Genomic DNA, 23,394 nt, shown 5'->3' on the forward strand with positions numbered 1-23,394 from the left:
TGGCAGAAAAGTTGGCACCTGGCACCTGGCTCTTTGCTCTCTACCAGCCTTTTGTTTTTGTTTTTCCAATTGTAGTAAAATACACATAACATAAAATTTACCATCTTTACCATTTCTACGTGTGCGATTCAGTGGCATTAAGTACATTCACATTGTTATGCAACCATCACCACCATCCACCTCCAGAACTTTTTCATCTTCCCAAACTGAAACTCTAGATCCATTAAACAACAACTCCCCATTCTCCCTCCTCCCAGCCCCTGGCAAACTCCTTTCCACTTTCTGTCTCTATGAATTTGACTACTTTGGGTACCTCATGTAAGTTCAATCATACAGTATTGTTCTTTTGTGTTTTATTTCACTTAGCATAATGTTTTCAAGGTTACATGTTGTAGCAGTGTCAGAATTTCCATTTTTTTTTTTTATAATATATCATGACATTCAAAGAAATGCCTTCCTTTTAAGGCTAAATAATATTCTGCCATTATGTCTATACCACATTTTGTTTATCCATTTCTCATTGGACACCTGGGTTGCCTCCACCTCTTGGCTATTGTAAATAATGCTGTTAAGAACCTAGGTATGCAAATATCTATTCAAGTCTCTACTTTCAATGCTCTTATGGTCCCAGCCTCTGACTTTCCCCTCATCAGTAGAGATCCTCTAGATCAATTTCTATTCCACTAAGCAGAGAAACAGAATTCCAGATTGGCTCTCACGTAATGTCTATGGGAGATGCTCTGGAGTCGGGAGAGCCAGAGCCGAGCTGACCAATAACCCGGGTCACCCGGGAACTGGTTTCTGGCCCCTGTGATAGAGGGTGAATCAGAAACAATTTGGCAAGAAGCAAAGGAGGGTAGGACATCCCTGCTGCCTCTGCGGAGGAGACACATACCACTGCACGGAGGAGAAGAGCAGGACAAGGGAGGCCTCTGTTCCCAAAAGGGCAGGCATGCCGCAGAGACGGCCCCCGGGGCTCCAAAGGGCAGCTGGGGCTGCAGGGGCAGAGGTTACAGAAAGGGAGAGGGTGCTGAGACTGGTGCTATTCAGAAGACCTCAGTTAGTGGGGTCTGTGGTGGGGTGGGGGTGGGGAGTCTGGAATGCTCTAATTTGACAGATGGCTCCCAGCTTAGTCAACCCCTAAAGCAGAAGAGGCACAAAAGCAAAAACTCAAAGGGCTAAGGGGTAAATGGTGCATCACAGGTCTATAACCTTGGCCTTCAGAGCTTCCGTGCTTTGGCGGGCAGGAGAGCAGACTACAGCTGGGCAAAGGCGGAGTCTGGGCACCTGTGAATCCCTCTCACCGTATGCTGTCAGCAACTTTCAACTGGTTACGTGATAGTTTTTGGTGCCAAAGTGTGTGGGTTCAGGTATTGAATGACAGCCTGGAAAGGGCACAGCCATTGTGGAACTCTGTACATCTTAAAGTATTATAAACACGAATTGAATACACCTCCTAAATGCCATGATCAAGGAACGGACTTGAGGCTCTCATTCCAGCCCAGACCAAACTTAGGGGTACCGCTGATACCCTATCAGCCAGAGGGCTGTCAGTCGGGGGACAGCTTTAGGAACCTCCCCCTTGGTGACCCCAACTCAAGGAGCTGCCCTGATTTATGCAGATGTTCCCGGAACACTCCCAAGCAAACTGGGGCTCTAGAGAAGAACCCGGAGGCAAGAAGTCCCTCAGCCCCAGACACTGCCTCAGTCTGAGCCCAGTTCCTGGACTGCTCCGGGATCCCGAGAGTCTGTGAGGTCAGCCTGGACTTGGCTGCGTGACCTGGATCAAGGTGCCAAGGAGCCTGTCACCTCAGCTTTTTACTAAGACTGGAGCCAGAGCCAAAGATGCCCTGATGTCTCCAATCCTGGTGACGCAATGTCCCCACCAGCACCTGCCCTGCACGCTGGGCTCCAGGAACACTGAGGGTCATGTATCCTACAGGCTTGAGAGTCTGGGCACTCAGAACTGCAGTCTCCAACCCACACCTCAGTACTGACCAGACTGACAGAAGAGCCCATCCACGCTGAGATCCCACAGGAGACCAAAGGCTCCTGAAGAAGTTTCTGGAGGCCATGTCAGCAGCTAGGTAGAAAAAAACAAAAGTTAGCTGGGTCATTCCCATGGAGTAATGGTAGCAAAATTCTACTACTCCATGTTAAACAAATGCCATTTAATCTTCACAAGTCCACATAGGAGGAGGATACTGTCATTATTGCCACTTTACATATGAGGAAACCAAGCTCAGAGAGATCAAGCAATTCCCCCAGGATCACATAGCTAGTAAACAGCAAAGCCAGGATTCAAGTCCAGGTTTGTGTCACTTGAAACCTACTCTGGCCACCTTCCTGTGTGGGAGTCTTGGTTCTCCTGGTCACAGCCATGCCCCTCCAGGGCAGGGGCCAGTATAGAGGAGAGAAGGAGCTTGCAGGCACTGGCCACAGTCAGCTGGACAAAGAGAGGGGCAGCCCCTCTCTGTGACCCTTGAATTATTTCCAGGTCAACACGTTAACCTATCATCTGAGACCACTGGCCTGGAAGGTCCTTGGTACTGAGCACAGGTACTCAAACAATGGTTGACAGGGGAATCACCCACCTGACTCAGACTCCCTGGGGTCTTTATCTGAATGCTCTTTCAGTCTGAGGGGCATAAGCTGGGGATCTGGAACATGGAGATGAGCAGTGGGACAGGACCTACCCACGAGTGCCATCTGGTCTCTGCAGACACTCAGAGGCAGGGTTTCTCCGTGGCTGGCCACGCTGCCCATTCCACTGCTTCTCCTGAGAATGCTGAGACAAGCCTGCTGTGGTGGCACTGTGGGCACATCCACTTTCAGGATGAGGCTGTTTGTCTTCCCAGGGATTGGGCACTGTTGCTGGGGGACCCTGAGCCCAAGCGCTCTCTGGGTATTAACCTTGGAGGGATTACCTGGCCCAAGGTTGTGTCCCTCAACAAATGCAACCCACATCTGACCAGGGGCTGGTGCTGGGTCCAAGGGCCTGGACCCCTTGCCTCCATCGGGACAACTCTAAAAGGTCATGGAGTTGCAGAGTCCCAAGGGGACTGCTCTCCCTCCCTCACATGTGTGGTTGAGAGTGCTCCCCAGTAAACCTGCACAGAAAACACCAGCTCAGAGTCTAAAACTGTGCCTTTCTCCTCCTTTTGTACCTTCTGGTAATTTTTTCATAGTTGAACCCTTGACTATCTCCTAACAAGAATATACATTCACTGAGGACATATGCTACCTGCTTTTATCCACCTACCCCAATAAGGCTTACCTGCAGGTATGCACGAGGGCTCCAGGACAAGCCACAGAGATCTTCAGCACTGGGGCCATAACCTGTTCGGCCAATGCCCAAGTGCCCACTGCACACCCCACTGAAGCCCCTGGGAGAGGGGAGGAGGGTGGGTAGCAGGACCAAGTCCCTGAGAGAACTCAGGATGGCTTTTCAAAGAAAGTCAAACAAACAGAGTTGGAGAGGTCTGCCATCCTCACCTACCCCTGGCTCTCAGAATGGGCCCCAGGTACACATGTGGCCCCTGTCAGCCCTGGGACTCCACTTACCTAGCTGTCTTTGATCAGACTGGGGAACCACTTAATCCCTCTTAGCCTAACCAGATTCTCCTTCCTGGGGAATGAGATGTGGGAACAGGGTCTGGCCTTACTTGGCCATGGAGCCTGGGGAGGGGAGAGAAGCAGAGGCCTGTCTTAGGATCCCAGCCTTTACTCATCCCTGGTTCCAGCCCTTCCTGCGGCCCAGCAAATCTCCCATGAACCACCCCTGCACCTTTTTAAGAATCCCCCTGGAGACTTCAGGGAGCCCCCATGGATTTCTGCCTCCAGCAACCAGAGTCCTGCAAGAGGTTCTGCAGCGCACCAAGTATACTGCCCAGAAGGCTCCCAAAGCCAAGTGCATGCCTTTCATGGACCTGCCTTCAGCTGTGTGAGAGGCGGGTGCATTTGTTTCTCCTTCCTGCAGAGTGTAACCGGAAGCTCTACAGTAACATCATTCTTTGCAGACGATGGCCAGGCCCTGAGCAGAGGTGTGGGGGACCATAAGGACAAGGCAGGTCACAGGATTCCCTCACCTAACCTTCACATGCACCATGGGCCCCAGCATCCTGAGGCACAGAGCTCAGCTCGCTCTGTGACTCAACTCGCCCAAGGTGACACGGTGGCAAGAGGCAGAGCCAGAACTCACGCCTAGTTTGTCTGACCCCAGGGCTGGCTCCCTGACTCCTCTCCTCTGTGCCTCCTAGCGTGACAGAGATGGGGGAAGAGCTGGGGAGGGCCGGCCTGTGCCTCCCGGGGCTGGGGTCGCAGAACCTTGTGGAGACCGATGCACCAACAGGGAAGGCATGCCACACCGTGTCAGGGTCACACAAGGACCCTCTGTGGGCACTGTCTCAGATGGGCTCTTTGTGCCTCCCAATGCCCGATTGTACATTTTGTCATATACTGTGCAAGGCGCAGAGAGGCTGCGCTGACTAGGGAAGAGAAGAATGGCCCCACTGTTCCTGTTACTCACCACGGCTCCTTCTGGGCCTTAGGGTAGGGGGCAATAGCTACACACAAGGACCCCAGGAGCCAGTGTCTCCTTTTCCTCTAGGGCAGGGATGAACAAATGTGAAAGTCCCCAGAGGAAGAAGAGAGAGCTGGAGGGCTCCTTCTGGACGGCGGCCAGCCTGCTGAGCTGAGGAGTTCCTGGAATAATCCACCCTACATAGTGGCTCTGATTTACAGCTGGGGTCCAGGCTCTAACTGGCAGGAATGGGACCAGCTGGAACTTGTGACCTGCCTGTCCCCGAACAGGGATGGTCCTGGGCGGTGGCCAAGGCCAGGCCGGCATCCTCATGCCGTGCATTCAGATCACAGCAGTTGGGTCCTGGGCTGTCCTGCCGGCTTCTCTCGATCTTCCTCCGTGCAAAGGTTTCAAGCCCCAGGCAGAACGCATGTCCCCCAGGGCAAAATGTTCTAGCAGCAACCGTGAGGGAAGAAATGGGGTGGTATGGACACAGCTATTCTAGGCTTTTCCAGCTAACCTACAACTGCACAGAGGGAAGCAAATGCTCAAACACCCGAGCACCCTCAGCTCCAGATTTATGAGGGCCCCACACTTCAAGGGGTGCTGCAGGGCTGCGGTGGGCCCTGAGATGATCTTTGTCACAACAGAAGCACTTGTTGAGTGGCATGGACTGAATCCCCGAGAGGCTAGACCTGAAGTTCACTTGGAACACCAGGCCCCTCAGGAAAGGCACAGGCAGCAGCCTGAGACACACACTCTGAGGTGGGAGGCAGAGGTCCCCAGGCGGTCGCCAGCTCTGTGGGCCCACAGGCGAGTCCTGGCACCTCCCTGACCTTGGCATCCTTAGCATTATGGTGAGGATTAATGTCTGATCAACCTCCCTCCCTCCACTCGTCCTGAGCCCAGTCCAGCAGCACCCAAGGCAAGAAGAGGTTAAGTGTCCAGGGCTACCAGGCCGCAACGCTCCCGCCACCTAGTGGCAGGTCCATGGTTCTCACCTGGAACAGCCACTGGAGCAGGGGCACCGGGCAGTCGGGCGCGTGCAGGTAGAGTGTGCTCAAGAGGCCGCTGCGCAGAAGGGAGAGCTGCTGGGCCAGCGGGGAGCTGCGGGCAGAGAGGCGAGGTTAGGAGAGGCCCCACGGCGGCCTCACAGCACGCCTGCCTCAGTAACACTGCGGGAGACCGTCACCGCTCAGCTTCACCGGGATGCTGGGAAGCACTTCCCCGATGCCACAGACAAACATGCTTTTTGAGCCCTGGATGTGAAGAGCTTGGAAGGAAAAGCAACCCATGCCATCATCAGAATTATTTGCTTTTTTGAGTGCTTTCCATGAACATATCACACAGTGTTTAAAACATAGGGCTGGGGATCACATTTTGTCCTTTCCATTTGACAGATGGGGAGGCCAAGGTATTTGCCAGGGGTGTGAAGAGGATGTGGCAAGGTGAGGAGGGAGCCCAGGAATCAGGGGTCTTAGTGTTGGGCTCCAGGCTGCGCAGGGTGGGCAGGATTACCCCCAGACATGGCCAGAGGCTGGGGATCTGGCTTCACGGGGTGTTTCTGCCGTGCTTCTCTAACACAAAGGGGACACCTAAGAAGATAGGAAAATAACAGAAAGGAGCCCAGGTCAGGGAAATTCTGGGAAGGAAATCTCAATCCACAGAGGATTCTTTAGAAAGCATGTGAGCAGCAGCTGTCTGAGAGTCCGGGGAAAGGCACTCAGACTGGCCCCATGGCTGTGGTCATAACCTACGTGTCCACCCGTGCCATCCCACTGGGCCTCTGCCTTCTAACAGGAGCTCTGAAAGTCAGACCACTGGCATGCAGAGGAGCCCTGCCTTGAGTATGTCATTGCTTTGCACATCACCTTGACCTACAAGATCCCAGGTCTCTGTAAAACGAGGAGTTCAAATGTTTCTTGTGGTTGTAGGGCCTCTGGTGGAAGGTGCTTTGGAGGTCATTTTAATGAAGAGTCAGCTGGACTTTGTCATCCTTCCTGAACTCCTGGTCATCCCCAGAGAGACTGGGTTTGGGGTAGGATTCTCCTACTCCCTACTCCCTGTGCATTTTGTGACTCTTCCTTTGTGCTCTCTCTCTCTAGACAATGCCTCAATGACAATTAATATGGCTCCAGGAAATAAAAAAGTAATTTCATGTTTGTTCTTCTTTTTAATGGCCCAAATCCATGGAAAGAACATTTCAGATAGTATTTAATGTCACGACCCTAGATTAAAAGTTCCTCAGTCAGCCCAACCTCCTCCTCTTCCTCCTTTTCCTTTTTTCAAAAGGACATTATACTTTAATCTGCCAGGAACAGAACGCTACAAAACAAAGATTCTCCTCTGAGAAGCTGCTGTCTCCCTGAGTATGTCCAGGCAATTTATAAATTGTATGTTTTTTTTTTTTAAGTCATTTAAGTTCAGAGGAGAAAGCAGCTTTGTTCCCATGGTTGTGAAGTTTACCACTCTGAAATAGACCTTTATTTGTACATACAAACACGTGTGCACCCGAGGGCTGCTGGCACACTCTGCTCTACTCCACGTGCCTGGTCACACAGAGACTTTCATGGGCTGACCCCCAAGATGCATGGTTCAAGTACATGCACAGCACCCTGAATGTGGACAATACCCAGGCAGACCTTGCAAATTGGCAGGGCCCCACCAGAGACCATGTGGTGAGAAGGCTGGCACTTCAGGGACTCCGAGAACAGAGACTCTGGCTCTGGCATTCCACTGGGGGGGGGGCACCCTGCCGGTTTCCCAGCAGGGGAATTGATTGTACAAGCCCCTGTTGGCTCAGATCAACACATTACTAACTGGTGCTCTGAGGGGGAGACCTCGTGGGTCGCAACATCTCCCTTCTGCTGTGCTGGCCTTGCTGTGCAGTTTCTGCCAGAGAAATCAATGATCGGTCGGTCGGGTTTTCAAGTTCATTGCTGCTGAGCTGGGTTTCTTCTGTAAGACCAGGAGTGAGAGCAAGCCAGGAAGGACATAGTCCTGCTCTGCCCTGGAGTGAATGGCTTTCAAGGAATTCTGTGTTTAGGGCTAGATGAGATGTCAGGATTCCCTCTGCAGGCTGGGTGCACACTTGGCAGGAGGGAAGTGCTGCATCCCCTTGGCTCAGCCATAAACCCTTCTACGCAGTTTGCGATGGCACAGGTGACCTCGAGCTTGGCCGCAGGGCAGGGAATGGGCCTCGTGTGCATACACCGTCCTGACTCTGGGGCAGGAAGGAGGGTCCCCGCCCAGGCACCCAGTTAGGGAAGCCTGGAAGAAAAAGAAACAGGGGTCAGGGGAGGTGTGCAGTGAAAGCTAAATATCCTTGGGTGATAGAATCAGCTGTTGTCAGGGTCACATCCCCACATTAAGAATGTCGATGCTGGGTCCACGTGCATGCCACTGCCCAGGGCCAAGCCAATGCTGAGATCAGAAGTCATCCTGAGAATGTCAGAGGACTCTGGGGGGAGAAGGGGAGGGACAGAGCCTCCCTGGGCAGCGGATGCCACTCACACTCAGGCCTGGCTGAGCATGAAGACCCCAGCTGTCAGGCCCGAGGATCCCAGCGAAGGGAGGTTCCGACCGGGCCCTCACCAGTGAGTGGGAATGAGAGAGGCACGAGGTGCAGCCACGGTCAGAACTCTGCTAATCCCCAGCAATGACAGCGGGCAGGTGTCTGCTTCCACACTCGCTGCCCACTGAAACAGAAGGAAGGAAGGGGAGGAAATGAACCAAAAAGGAGAAACACATAAAACAAGTAACAACAAACAGGGGCCCAGCGCGGCTGAACGTGTTGGGCTTCTGGAGCAGAGCTCTGACCTTCTCCTCGGAATTTCCATCAAGGAAAGATTCTCCAGCCTCTACCTCCTCATCTGTTTTACAGGCAGCAGTCCCAGAGGGCAAAGTCTTCAAATGCCTGGGAATCCCAAGTGACAGCGGAAGGATAAACACCCAGTGTAGTTATTTATACAGTATCGGTTTCTGGGCCTTTGCCAAGTTACTCAAACCAACAGCTAAATAAAATCCCTAAATACAACAGAAACACATAATGGCCAAAGCTTTCGCCTGTGCCCCTCTTCTCCTTCTTCCTTTCCTCTGCTTAAAGATAAGCAGGCACAGCGCAGGCAGAAGCCCAGGGGTCCCCGCAGCAGCCCCGCGCTACCCCCTGCTTGCTCCTTACTTTCAGGGCCAGATGCAGCCAGTTGGACGGCTCAGCCCTGTCCACACTCCATAACTACTGGATTTATGTCACCTGGGTTTCAACCCTGGCATCTTCCTCTAGGAAGGGGAGGAGCTTGTGGCAAAACAAGAGCCGAGGCTGCGGGGCCTCTGGGAGATGCCAAGCTCAACCTCACCCACCCCCTGCACCGCACAGCCTACTGGCGTGTTCACGGGGAGCGCCAGGGCACTGGGCTTCCGGAGGCCCACCAGTCCTCACACCACAGTGGCAGATGCACCCAGAGGACAAACGTGGACCCTGACACCCTTGCAAACACCATAAGCGGGCCTGTGAGTAATCCAGCAGGGCCGGCCCCTTCCACCCTCTGACGGAGCCTACTTCCGCCCCTCAGCTGTACACGGTTCCTGTCCTGATGCTTTTCCACTCAGGAGGACCAGATTTCCTTTTGAAATGCTGTCAAGGGAGGAGGAAAAGGTTCAGCTCCTGGAAATGGCCGGTACCAGCTTCCATCACAAAGGCATGTGATTTTGGTCCCAGGGACTGACCCCAGGTCAGATTGAGAGAGGGTCATCCGGGCCTTCTGCAATTGCACGGCAGGGGCGCGGGCGGGGTGGAGGGACATTCTCACACATAACCCTGCGCCATCCGACCGACCGGGAGGCTGTGGCGTTCAGACACCAGGTCTGTGTGCCTGTACTTGCCCTGCGATCTGAAACAAACTGCTTGCTTAATTTGTGCTGGCATTTCCCATTTTGTTCACAGGGAAGAAAGATATTTTCCCCTCTTCACAGAAGGGCAGAAGAAGTGAATGCATTTCAAGAGGTGATTTCTAAAAAATGGCATTCACTTTTCCCGCCTCTGATAAAAATGATGCACATTCATTGTAGAGAATTTGGAATATACAGAGGAGTAAAATGAGGAAAATAAAAAATTACCTATCAGCTCACAGTGTTAACTTTCTGTATGGCAAGAAATTGGACTGACTGCTTCTTAAGAGATCCAGTGACCTTGTTGTCCTCCTCATAGCCATGCTTCTGGCTGAATATGGTGGGGCATTATTGAACGACTAGTATTTCCCACTTGGCACAAACAGGAAATGAAAGATGACCCCGGGCTAAATGGTGACCTCCAGGAAGTGACCCTTACCACTGCCCAGCAGGAGTCCTGGGACCCAGTCACAGAGTCACACAGCTGGCATTCCTCCAGAAAGCCACACTCAGATTCCCAAAGCCACAGATCTGAGGCGCCGGCAACACCATCTCCACCGTCCTTCATTAGCATATCTGAGGGAGGAGGGCCTGGATCCCGCACTCCAGGGAAGCTGGGCAGCCACCTGGCCCCATTTGGCAGGGCTGCTCTGATCCCAGGTCACCACTCCACAGGCCATCTCATCTGTCAAACACTTCCTGCCCGCCACCCGTCTGGGACAGAAAACCTGCTGTTGGCACAAACCCTAAGGCCAAAGCAGCCCAGGAAGACGCCGTCCTGTGTGTCCACTGCAGTCCCTGCCCAGCCTCTTCTTTGTCCCTCTCCTTTCTCCGGCTCCACCCTTTCTTCTTTTTCCTTTGTTCTCTTGTTTTATCTTTTCATCTCTTTATTAGATATCATGTCAATATGACAGTGTGAACCTTTACTAATGTTTTAACACTTAGGATAATCTCACACTGCAGCTAGGAATATAGTCTAGACCTCTGGGCAAATATTTATGTATAAGAATATCCTCCACCTCATTGTTTATAACAGAGGAAAGCTGGAAATAATGTATATGACAAAAAAAATGATAAAAATGGTTAAATACGTTACAGCATCGATGTAATGCTACATTATTTCATCAACATTATATTGTCTAATTGCAATGTTTGAACCTTGTTCAGATTCTGATTTGAGCAACCTATAAAAAACATTTATAAAACAATTGAAATAACACTAACATATTGATGCTATTAAGAAATAACTATTTCTTTAGGTATAATAATGGTGTTGAGGTTACACCTAAAAATAGTCTCACATATTAATATTGGAGACACATCTGAAATATTTACAGATTAAATTATACATGAGATTTCCTTAAAAGTAGTCCTGGGGAGATGGTGTTACTGGGCAGGGGTTGAGAGCAAACAAGATTGGCTTTGAGTTGGTCCTTGCTGAAACCGAGTGGTGGCTATGCAGAAGTACATTATTACTGGTCTCTCTACATTTATAGGCGCTTGCAACTTCCTGTGACAAGAACTTTTAAAGGAAGCATATCAAAATGTTAAGAGTAATCTTCATGTTATAAAATATGATGGATTTAATTAGATTAATTTAACTTAATGAAATAAATATAAGAAAGCCCTGAGCAGCTGGAAAAGAGGGCAAGAGTCCTGTGTTCAAGTCCTAAGGTGACTGACAGCACTACAGAAGCAGCCTGACCTCTATGCTCCTTCCCGGGTGGGCCAGGGTGTCCCCTCATTAGCCCCCCCAACCCAGCAGGGTGCCAGCCTGCATGAGCACCCAGCGGATGGCCATTGCAATGAATCCTGTGGGCTTTTTCTTTTTCTTATTCTTGGATATATTAGCTCACAACTGCAAGTGTTGGATATGATTTTGGTAAATTTTTTAAAAATCCTCCTAAACAGCAACATAGTCAGTGGTTATATGATAATGTCCATGAATTTACTTTCCAAAAGAAGAGGAACAAAGCAGCTGTCCTAGTGTTATAGAGTGTACTTGTGGCTGGCGACAAACCTTTCAGTGTCAGTACCATATACCGACTGGAGAAGTGCAGTGTCCCTAAAAAGTAGATGGAAGAGACCATCATGCACTGCATGGCCCAGAAAGTGGCCTAGGGGCTGACAGAGACATAACCCCAAAGGCATGTATGATGAGTCTGACTCAAACTATTCTGTGAAACTGGGGTGTGGGGGAAGAGAAAGCAACATGAACATGTAAATGCACAACTATATATTTGCTATAATGAAGAATTTTTTTAAGTATATGTATCAAAATTAGTAAATTAAATACTATAAATAGTTATGTGTGAGTATGTCACTTATATCCCTAAAAGCTGACATACCCAAATAGGCCAAAATATTGCTTTGGGTCTCCTCCTTTGAGGAGGCTCTAACCCTGGGCTCCAGGAGGGAGGAGACTTGTCCAGGATGCGCCGCCCCTTCCGCTCCCTCACACACACTTACCTGAGAAACAGCCCTTCCAGGTGGTTTCGTGGTTTTAGGCGTGAAGAGTCCAGGATGCAAGGCAGGGCAAGACTTCTGGGCAGAAACACAGTCTCGCCTGGATGTACTGGCGGGATGACCTGCTTTGGCAAGGAGAACCTCTCCACCAGCATCCTGGCAAAGCAAGGGCAGAAGAGCCAGGGTGAGCAGGTGCACCTGGGTCTACAGCATGGCAGGAGGCCCAGGGAAGGCCAGGTGCTCTTTGCCCTGCAGTACCCCCCACAGGTCAGGAGGACAGCGCCACCTGTTGATGCAGGAAGAGCCCATCAGGGGCAGACGAAGGAACCCTTCGCTTTCCGCTGTCAAGACACTCCTCCCTCAGCACGCTACTCCAGGAGCCAAAAGAGCTGGTCACAGCCCCAGCCCCAGCCCCACCCAGTGGCTCTCTTAGGTCAAACTTTCACTCTGTGTTTATGATGCCAGGTGCTGAAGGATGAGTCAGGCGTGGGCAGCCAGGAAAAGTGTAAACAAATCACTGCAACACCCTTGGCGAGTAGAACAACTGACAAAGCAGACTGCTGGGTGGCTCTGCAAAGGTAGAGGCGGCTAGGGTCAGGGAGGGTCCTGCAGTGCAGATCCTGGCCCTGCCCTGTCCTGAGAGTCTGATTTAGCAGGTCAGAGCCAGGCCCACGGACAGGGAAGGAACAAGGAGAAGGAGGGGAGTCACATTTCGACTATATTAGGGAGAGGTAAAAACTGTCCAGACTTAAGGACCCACTGACATGCAGAAGGGGAAAAGAGAGGCAGCTCCTAAGAACGTGCTAAAATCTCTACACGATGAAGGACTGGTGTGGGCACCTGGCCCTGTATGCTGGTGGGTGAAAACAGCAAGCTGCAGAAGGGGTGTCTGTGTGTGTAGATGTGCATGTGTCTACACACATATGCACACACAGACATACTTAGACACACACGGCACCCCACATACATAGGCTACACCCAACTACTATCTAGAGACATTGCTAGGGAACAGAATTGGGAAAGGGGAGAGAAAGAGGAGACACTTCTTGTTTACTTCATATAGCTGTCTTCTGCTGGACTTTGTAGCAATGTAACACACACTTAACAAACAATAACAACAAAACAAGCTGTGGACACTGCTTCCCCTTCTCTTACCAGAAGACGGCCCATACCCAGGTTTCCAGCCGGACCCACTGTCTGAGACAGAAAACACAGGGGAGGCCCCCTTAGCATCTGGACACGAGTGGCTGGTGCTGGAGGTGGAGTGGCCTACTCAGTGGCCTGCCGGCTGGCCCCACAAAATCTGTCTCACTTTCCAGTCAAGTGACCCAAAGTAAGGCCCCAATCCACAGGGCAGGGCCATCTTGAGAATGAAATGGCCCCCAAAATGGAAATTATGTTGGAAAACCGAGAGGATTCTGACCCTGCAGGCTTTGGAAGCAGTCTCAGCAAACTGCAACACAAATGGTAAAATAATTTTCTATTTTGTTCGTGTTTTTGCCATTAAAGTTTTGTATCTATTGCTTTTACAGTTAGAAAAAAATGTACAAATTATTAAAAGTTTCTAAGAACTAGGCTAATCCGTAATGGGGTCCTAGCTGTCCCAAACTATCATTCAAAGGGACTTCTGTGATATTAACTATAATGTATGTGCATTATTAAGAGTTCTGAGATGATGCACACATCTAATTGAGGATTTCCTGTATAGCCGAGAGCTGAGGATAAAGGATGATGTGGTGGTTTAAGTGTCCGCCTCTTCCCCAGCCTCAGCACACACACACGAGGTCTTTCAACTTTAAGAAATGGAGTATTTAGGATGTCATCCACCCAAGATGCAAGCCCCCAGTCTTAGAGCATGCTCAGGTGGTCTGCTCAGGATGATTGGGGGTCCTTTCTGTGACAGGCAGTTGTGGCAATCATAGGAGGCCTTGTCTGGCAGATGGTGGCTACCCCCCACAACCCTCAGCCTCACCCCTTCTTGACCCCCAGCCCCTTCCCTGGCCCCCAACACTTCCTCTGGCCCCATTCAGGGATAGAAGAGGCTGCTGGCTTTGTATATCGGTGAGTGATTTCTTTAAAGCAGAAAGTTGAACAGTCCCATCAAAATGATCCCACATCAAAACAACCACCTCAAAGTGGCTGTTGTCAAAAAGGCTTTGTCAAAGCACCACTGGGAAATTCACATGCCTGGAAAATTAGAAGCAATTTCAAAGTCAGGAATATCTTCTGCCTTAAGTTGGTCACACAGACAGCTTCCTTTCAAAACATCCAAGCCATGACTTCTGGAATCCTGGATACACTCGGTAGGAAGGTAAAGAGCTAGGAGAATTGTTCTTACTACAGCGATTTTAAAAAGGGTTTAAAAGGTTTAATTTCAAGGCTATCTATCTAGTGAGCAGAAAACCTAGAAACCAAATCCACAAGTCTCAGCTCAGAGAGAAAATTGCTTTTGCCTCATATAATACCCACCAAGGCACTCTTGTCAAAGGAGGCCTTTGGCCCTTAACACAATGATTAAATTCAGTCTTCATGCTCTACCATATCTATGCAGATGGTTCCTGAGACATCAGAAAGGACCCAGCACCTGCCCTTTTGGGAAGCAACTGTCTGTGCAGTGTGCAGGGAGCTCTCTTTGCCTACGTGGGATGCTGTTCAAATCTGAACACACTCCCAGATTTTCATGGTGAAATCTGGTACCAGCCAGGAGGCAGGGGTCCTCCTAGTCTAGACCAAGCAAACGATGGCCTACAGCCCAGCCCTGCCCACAGCCCGTTTCTATAAACAAGGTCTTACTGCAACATAGCCACGCTCATTCATGTACCTATTGTGTGTGGGAGCATTCATGCTCCAACACCAGAGTGGAGTAGTTACGGTGGAGACCACGGGCCCTCAGAGCCCCAAATATTTACTATCTATTTACCAATGATTTAGAAAAAGTTTGCTGATCCCTGACCTAGTCAAGAGATGATTATCAGAAAAACTGAGGATTGAGGCAAGTGGCAACCTAGGCATGGCCTTTGGGCGACCATACAGCGTAAATCACTCGAGGATCTGAGAGGCAGGGCCCCTGGAGCAAGTCTGCATATTATCTATCACTCAATAGTCCCACAAGGAGTGGATGCGGAATGCTAAAGTGTGTACCAAAACTTCACCCATCACCGCTTGGACCAGTGCTAAATAACACAACTCAGGCTCACAGAAGCAGAAAGGCCTGGACGGCAGGCCAGCGAGGTGTGCCGACCGGCCTGCCCTGGTCACACAGCCGAGGCTGCCCCGTCCCCTCTTGGGCACTCAGCTCCTAAAGATCCCCCTCTGGCCCTCTCCACATGAATTCCCCCTTTCCTGGGTCATTCCTGTTAGCCTACATTCTGTTACTTCCTCCATGAAAGAAAGAGAAACAGAGACAGACAGACAGAAAGAAACCAACCTGTCCTGATCCCATTGCCCTCTTCAGCTACTGCTCATTTCTCTCTTTCATGCTCTCCTCCTGTTCTCTTATGAACCTCCCACTCCAGTCAGGCCCGTCCCCACCAGCCCACTAGTGCTGCTCTTGTCTAGGTCACTGTGACCTCTACGTTGCTAAATGCAATGGTCATTTCTCAGTCATCCCACACTGTAGCTACCAGCAGCCCAGCATTCTGGCACCTGGTTTCCCTCCAACCTGCTCAGCATCCTTTGCTGCCTCCTCCTCTGGCCCCCAATTGCCATCGGCCCTGTGCCCTGGGGGCTTGCTCTGCTCCCTCTTCTTACCCCCCAGTGATCTCATCTGGTTTCATGGCTTTAAATGTCATCTGTACATGGGGACTCCCCAAGCTTGCCTCTGCATGCACATCTGAACTACCTACCGGACCTCCCCAGGGATGTCCCAAATGAACTTGTGATCCTGTGCCCAGCCCTCATCACAGCCTGTGGTCACTTGGTCTCCCCCATTTTAATTAAAGATAATTCCAGCCTTTCAGTTGCACAGGCCCAACTCCTGGGGTCTCATTTGATTCCTCTTTCTCCCACACCTTCCATTCAGTTTGTCAGCAAATCCCATCACTTCTACCCTGAATATAACTCCAGAACTGGCCCACCCCTCACCACCCACCTCACCCAGGCACCATCACTGCTCCTGGGTTGTTGCTTCATCTGTCCCTGGCCCCCTCTGGCCCTCGCCCCCATACCTCGCTGGTCTTTCCTCAACACCACAGCCAGAGAGGCCTGTGAAAATGTTTTGACAATGTTTGAGATTGACAGTGGCCGGCTCAGTGGCAAAGCTCTGAGATCCAGCACCTGCCCTTGGCCTCCTTGCCCTCCTGTCCCCTCCTCGCTGCTCCCCAACACACCAGGTGCACTCCCACAGCAGGGATGCCCAGAGCTGGCTCTCACCTCCTTCAGGCTTGGCTTACAAGTCACCTGCTCATGGAGGCATTCCTTGACCCCTTGTCCAATATCTCATCCCCACCCACCACTGCTTTATCTTTTCTCACGAGCACTTGTCATGAAGCTTCATTTATCTTGTTTATTGTTTGTTTCCCCAACCTGAAAGCGAGCACCACGAGGGCAGAGATCTGTCTGGTTTTGTTTCTGCTATATCCTCAGAGGTGTAACAGAGCCTGGTGCATGGCAGGCACTCAATACACATTTGTTGGATACATGAATGGATGGATGGACAGATAGACAAATGGATAGTGTTATAGACTGTTCATGTCCCCCCCAAATGCATATGTTGAATCCTCACCCCAAGGTGATGGTGTTAGGAGGTGGGGCTTTGGGGAGGTCATGAAGGCGGAGCCCTCATGAATGGCATTACTGTCCTTATAAAAGAGCCCACAGAGCCTTTCTACTGCTTTCCATCACATGAAGACACAACAAGAAGGTGGCAGTCTACAACCCGGAAGAGGGCCCTCGCCAGAACCCAACCATGCTGGCACCTGGTCTTGGACTTCTAGCCTCCAGAACTGTAAGAAATAGATCTTAGTTGTCTATGAGCCACCCAGTCTATGGCACTTTGTTCTAGCAGCCCAAACAGACTAAGCCAGATGTGCCCTGAAGATGGATTCAACTGTGGCCCCTGGCGTCTCTGAGACTCTGTGGTACAGATGAAACCAGCCCTCCCTCCAGCCAATGGCCCAATTAAATCAGAGCAGCAGAGCCCCCACCCAGATGACAGCACAGACAGAGCCACTTTCTTTTCCCCACACAAGGGAAGATGAAAAATATCCTGTGGCTGTAATCTCCCCTTGAAAGGCATTTTTCATTTGGATTGTGGTTTTGTGTAGCTATTTTCCCAAGAGAGCTGGTTCTATTATATAAATTTGGGCAGATAATGGGGGCAGAGCAGGCTGTGTTTTATGATCCTTGTATCCTCAAAGGCTCAGACTAGATCTTGATGCATAGCAGGTGTTCAGATATGTCTCAAGTCAATGAATGAATGTGGTTTTAAAAGAAGGAGGTAGCTTTAGAAGTTTGAGAGCCCATACACAAATTGCTAGTCAAACTCTGTCCAAAACCACAGCGGGTGGACACTTAAGTCCCTCCCCTTCAGGGCCCTGGCCTCTCACCTATGCTCAGGTGTGAGAGATACTTCATCTTCATCAAAATGCAACGAGTTGAGATTGAGACAGTCCCGCAGAAGCAGCTTCTCTCGCTCCTGCTCCAGGGTCTGTTGCCTGCGGGGGGATAAGAGCCAAAGCCAGAGGTCAATGCTGTTCCTGGTTGTCCAGCCCCAGCACCAGGCTGCAGGGACCCCCACCTAGAGCCAATGAACCAGAGGGCTGCACTGGCCCGGTCTACCTTCAGAAAGGCTCTCAAATTTAGATTTTTTGAAGAGGAGGGAGGGGTTGCATTGCATAGATTGTGCTGTTTTCAAATGCACAGAGATGAACAGACAGCTCCTGAAAGAAGATGTTTCTCACCATACAATTTCAAATGTATCTTTATTTCTGTACTTTGTTCTGGCTTTCATTTACTTTTCTTTCTTTTTGTTAAAGATAGGGTCTCACTATGTTGCCCAGGCTGGTCTCAAACTCCTGGGCTCAAGTGATCCTCCTGCCTCAGTTTCCTGAGTAGCTGGGACTAGAGGTGTGCACCACTGCACCCAACTTTGTTCACTTTAATACACCAAGGTCTGGGCCTGGCCCTTTTGCTCCTTCCGGGCCCCAGGTACACGACTGGGAGAGGACTGGGCCCCCATGCCTCAGTATCCCTAAAACATGGCCCAACTCTGTGGCCATGCACGGCAGCCCTCTAGCTCCTGTCATTCCCTCTCTGCCCCTTTGACCCACAGTGGTCTGGAGCCCTCTGTGCCCACAGGTCCTTAGGTCTCAAACATTTTCTTTCTAGCCCATCCTGAGCTCAGATCCTCCAAGCTAGCCAGTAACTGGATGATTGCCAGGTGAATGTGACCAGGACCCTCCAGCAGCATGTGTCCACAACCCTGGCCATCAGATGCCGCACTGGCCTCCTCCCAGGGACCTCCCAGGGTAAGCCCCTCCCCAGGTCCCCACATCCCCCATCACTGGCCCTCTCTCGCCCTTCCCATCCATCCTCCAAAGGCCGAATATGAGATCTTTCTTACCCACTGGGAAAGCATATCTGCCTGCTTAAAGTTCTCCCATCACCCAGCCTTGTGTGCACAGGGCCCTCGTGATGTAGCCCCAAGCACACCTAGGCTGAGCCTCCTGCCACGCCCCTCCACCCCTCAGCACTGAGGATGCAGGTCCTTACCAGCACGTTCTGTCCTACCCATCTTTACATGTGAGGACACCCCCCTCACAAACTCAAAACTTCATATTCTGCAAGGTTCAAGGACAAAGACACCTCTGGGGAGCACATTCTGACCTCCGGGTTCAGGGTCACTCTTCTGGGCCCCCGCACAGCAATTTTATAGCATGGGGAATTCTGTGATCATGATGTTCGATTTCCAGGTGAACAGGGGCTACACCAATGGCTATTATCCATCGCCTGGCATGGGGCCCAGCACATAGCGTGCTATGGAGTGAATGTTTGTGTCCCCAAAATTCATATGTTGAAGTGCCAACCCCCCAGTGTAGCTGTATTTGGAGTAAGGAAGTGATTAAGGTTAAATTAGGTCATAGAGTGGGGCCCCTGACCAGATAGGATTAGTGTCCTAGTAAGAAGAGACTCCAGAAAGTTCACACACTCTCTGCTGCAGGAGGACACAGCAAGACGCCAGAAAAAGAGCCTTCAAGGGAAACCAATCAGCCAGAACTTTGATCTCCAGAACTTGATCAGAACTTCCAGCCTTGAGAACCATGAGAAATAATAATCTGTTGTTTGGACCCCATTCTGCAGTATTCTGTTACAGCAGCCCAAGGTGACTAACAGCAAGACCCTCCAATGCCAGGCACAGTGAGAGCCCAGCATGAGGAGTCCCCACCATTGCTCGCTGTCAACATTTTCAAGCATCTATTAAATTTATAGCATAGTGGGCACTGTGGAAATATATAGACAAGGTCCCTTCCTCCATTCAGTCTAATTGGGAGAAAATATACTCAGGTGAAGGAGTTAAACGATGAATGTGTCAGGACAGTAAGCAAGCCTAGAGGAGCTGCACGGAGGAGGGAGATGAGATGACTGTGGGGTGGGCCGCAGGGCCAGGAATGAACAAAGGCAGAGAAAACAATAATTCATCCCACGTGTGTTTCACTCCCTCCTCCTGCAGAAAAGAACATGGGGCTGGAACTCTGGGAAGAGCAGAGACGAGTGAGGCATCAGCCCTCCCAGCAGGAGAGGTGAGTCAGGACCCAAAGTGCTGAACGGTGGCATCGCCCCACCTACACGTGACTTCTGCAAATGTAATGTACACGCACTGTGAAAAACAACACAACCGAGAGAAAACACAAGAATTAGGTAGCGTGGGCAACCTGCCCACGTGCCAGCAAAGGGCATGCCCCAGTGGTGACGATCTGAATAGATGAGCAGCCCATTCCCAGCCAGCCTCGGTCCTCTTGAGCCTGGGCTTCTCACAGTGAGAGGAGCCACTGGGTGCTGCAGGGGTCTAGTATTTTCCCCCAAAATAGCCCCTCCATGCAAGTTGAAGACATCATCAGCCACTCGACAGAACAAAGAACTACAGGTTGTGGCCTATAACACCACTTGTACCTCCCTGGGATTTCCAATCCCGATCAGGCTCAGATTTTGCCTTTAGTGCTGCCTTTAGAAACTGCTTAGGGTAGAGAGTGGAAAAGCTAGTTAGAAGTTAGTTCAGAAACTAACTTTTACAGGAGACATGGCTCCACTGTAACACCAGGAAGGAAGCAGGTGTGAAATAGATAAAGTCTATGGAAAATGGGAAGAGCACACCCACGTGCTAGGACAGGGCAGCGGAAGCTCCCGTGTGCCCAGCGCAGTCAGGCTGTGCCTCAGCAGCAAGAACTGCCTGCTTTTCCACTTGCCTCTGAGAGAACACGGGGTGGGAGTCGTGACATTCCCAACTGGCGTGCGTGAGTGGAACGAGGTGAGGTGGAGAGAGGACCTGGGACGTGGGCTTTGGGGGTCTGGGAGCTCTCTGCCTTGGGGATGCCGCTGTCTGACCTAGCTACCGCACCAAGTGCCCGTTGCTAATCAGAGCGCACAGTGTCTCTCGGGGGCAGGCTGCTTTATTCTGACCGGAGTTTGCTCTGAGTCCTGGACTGCTGCCAACGCCATAGACACAAACACCCCACGATGGGCTGTTTCTCATACTCACCTCTTCTCTTGCAGTAAGTAATCCAAACTGTTGACATAGCTCGCCTCTGAGCCCCCAGAGGCGAACTGGAGAAACGAGACATGAGAACGAGGAAGAAAGAAAGACAAAGATAGAGGGAAACAAAGAAAAAAAATCTAAATGAAGCCCTTTATATTGTTTACTTTTCTGATTAAGGTTAGGTAACACATTTATATGACTAAACCCCTCACCCCAGCCTCCTAGTTCCCCCCAACAGGGTAGGCATTCCTTGTGTGCTTTTGGAGATATTTTATGGAGACAGTACTGTGTCATAGCTTCCCCCTCTGACACAAATGGTAGCATACACCTCATTCCACACTTTCTCTTTTCTATTCACAATGTCTTGAGGATCATTCTCTAACAATACCAAAGGGATTCTCACATTTTCAGTCTCTCTCTCTCTCTCTTTCTCTTTAAACAACATTTTCAGGGTATTCTGATGTATGACTAAAACATAATTTATTAATTCCTTAGTGGTAGACATTTAGGTTATTGATAATCTTGAGCTACTACCAACAATTGAAGCCCTATTCTTAGAATAAATTAACTGAATCTATGGGTCCTTAAATGTTTCCACGGTCTACCTAGCAACAGTAGTCTATTCCCTACTGGAAGTTCATCACTGAAATCTCACTTAGGAATCCTGATCCATTGGACCAGAGTCAGCACTAGTCTTTGTGCCCTATCAGGCCCTGACCCCGGCACCAAGGCCCCCCCCTGTGCTCCAGGGCCATAATCCTCACCTTAGCCACAAAAGCCTTGATGGCCCCATGCAGAAGTGGCATGGATTTGGTGCTACCCCCAAGTCATCCATTAGCAGCCTGGCTTTAGGGGCCTATGCTTCCAGACACGAGGGCCCAAGGGCTGAGGAGAGGTTGGGCATGTGTGGCTGAGAAGGGATAGCCAAGGGGAGGTGGCTCAGGAAGGGCAGCTAGGGCATGGCTGAGGAGGAGTGGCCAAAAGTGGTGGCCTAAGGGGACTGTGAAAGGGTGGCTGAAGAGGGAGAGCCAAGGAGGGGAGGCAAAGCGGTGGACACTGGCTTACCGGGGCATGGACATCCACCTTTGGGGCCACAGCCTGCTGGCACAGACCTGCCATGTTGCAGAACAGCTCCTTCAGTGAGTCCGGGCGTTCCTGCTCCAACTCTTTGGACGGCTGGCGGGCCAGTCTCCTCGGGCCCTGGGGGCCCACTGCCACCCACCTCTGGGCTGGGGCCTCCTGGCCAGCCTGCAGTACCCTCGGGTTTAGGAACTCTATAGGTGGTGGGCTCCAGTCGGTAGGGAACATGTCCCCAGGCACCTGCATCTTGGGCTTCTTTGGCTGACTGGGTGTCAGAGCCGAGGAGGGACTGTAGGGCCGCCGGACAGGGCAGAGGAGCCCCCGGTTCATGGGATGGTCGAAGAAGCTGCACTTCAGGTTAGGCAAGAGGATGGGCACGGTGGTGGCTGCCTGGACCCCTGCAGATGGTACAGAGAACTGTGGTGCCCCTGCCTACCACTGTCCCAGACATCAAGCCATGCCGGGTGATGAGAGGGGAAACTGGGTGAGGGGGCAACATGGGATTTGTGTGGGCAGTATACGAGGGAAATCCCTCAACTGTGGGTTTTCCATTCCCTCTTGGCCCCAAACTTCATGTGGGCTCTACCTGTGCAGGTGAGGGATGCCTACCTTCTCTCCGAGGGAGGGGCAGCAGAGTCTTCTGGGGCCTGGCCATCTGCAAACCATGGGACGTTCTGTCCTGGAAAGAACTGCCTGCCTGTCAGGTGGATGAACCTCCAGAAGAAAGCTAAAGGCTCTGAACCCCAAAGTATCCCAGAGAGAAGGGCCTGGGCCAGACAGTGTCCAGGAGGGATTCTTTCTCCAGGTCCACCTCAAGGACCAAGCACCGTGGTACCACCAAGGTCAAGCTGCAGAGGTGAAGGGGACACAATCTGACATCTCATTTCAAGGACGTGATAAGCAACGTAAGGACATTGACATTTTTTTAAAAATCCACACAAAATTAAAACCAGTACAGCTTAGCAGAAAAGCTGTGTTCTAATATGTCCCTCATGTCTTGCTTACCCTGTAAGAAAGGCTGTTTGCTCACAGGGGTGGGGCGGGGCTGTCTGGTCCCCAAGTGCCAGCACAGATCTGGCCCACGGTAGGGATCTGTGCATTTCTGTTGAATGAGTGAGTGCTTTAAAGAGACCCTGGGGCTGGCTCAGCAAGCCTCCTCCAGCATGAGGAGCAGCCCATCTCCAGCCAAGAGGGGCCATGGCACATACACAGATGTCTCCCACTGGATCGGGCTCAGGCTCAGATAAGCTGCAATGCAGATGAAAGGCTAATAGCTAATGAAAGGGTAAAGAGGCTAATGATCAAAGGAAACGGAAGCTTATGAAAAATGAACACTAACTCAATAAGGGTTCAAACCCAACAACAGTGAAATAAATTAAAATCAGTGTGACTGTGACATATTATTCAATAATAATTAAATAATCAAAAATTAAAAATCTATAACAATGTTGACACAGTTGTGAGAAAATGCATCGCTGTTAGCTCTGAAAATGGTTTATTATTTTTAGACAGCAATCTATCAATACAAAAATAACTGCCAAAATGTCTGTATCTGGGAACGACGTCAATGAAAATGGAGGAGCAGGGAGTCCCAGAAATCTGCCCCTCCACAAACCCAACAAGTAAGCAGGGAAAAACTGTCAGAACAAATACTTAGGGAACTCTGAGTTCTAATAAAAAACTAATGAAAGCCACAAAGCCTGAAAAGGAAGAGGATAGCAAAGGAGATATGTGGGGGAAAATAAAG

General features: G+C 50.7%; 1 protein-coding gene across 4 annotated transcripts in view; it reads right to left on the reverse strand.

Annotated features, from left to right (window-relative positions):
- Positions 1 to 23,394, reverse strand: part of FAM178B (family with sequence similarity 178 member B) — a 105,695-nt gene that overhangs the window by 69,878 nt on the left and 12,423 nt on the right. For 2 of the 4 annotated variants that reach the window (XM_076001004.1, XM_076001003.1), the window contains exons 3-9: positions 22,257 to 22,344; positions 21,633 to 22,045; positions 20,571 to 20,635; positions 17,422 to 17,529; positions 11,879 to 12,031; positions 5,524 to 5,629; positions 1,999 to 2,083 (exon numbers count right to left, since the gene is read on the reverse strand). In XM_076001004.1, the coding sequence (XP_075857119.1) occupies positions 1,999 to 2,083; positions 5,524 to 5,629; positions 11,879 to 12,031; positions 17,422 to 17,529; positions 20,571 to 20,635; positions 21,633 to 22,045; positions 22,257 to 22,344 (1,018 nt within the window). The remainder of the gene's footprint in view (positions 1 to 1,998; positions 2,084 to 5,523; positions 5,630 to 11,878; positions 12,032 to 17,421; positions 17,530 to 20,570; positions 20,636 to 21,632; positions 22,046 to 22,256; positions 22,345 to 23,394) is intronic. The other 2 variants (XM_020286263.2, XM_012786954.2) reach the window with 2 other exon arrangements.

The sequence above is a fragment of the Microcebus murinus genome, chromosome 3, assembly GCF_040939455.1.
Source record: "Microcebus murinus isolate Inina chromosome 3, M.murinus_Inina_mat1.0, whole genome shotgun sequence".
NCBI lineage: Eukaryota > Metazoa > Chordata > Mammalia > Primates > Cheirogaleidae > Microcebus > Microcebus murinus.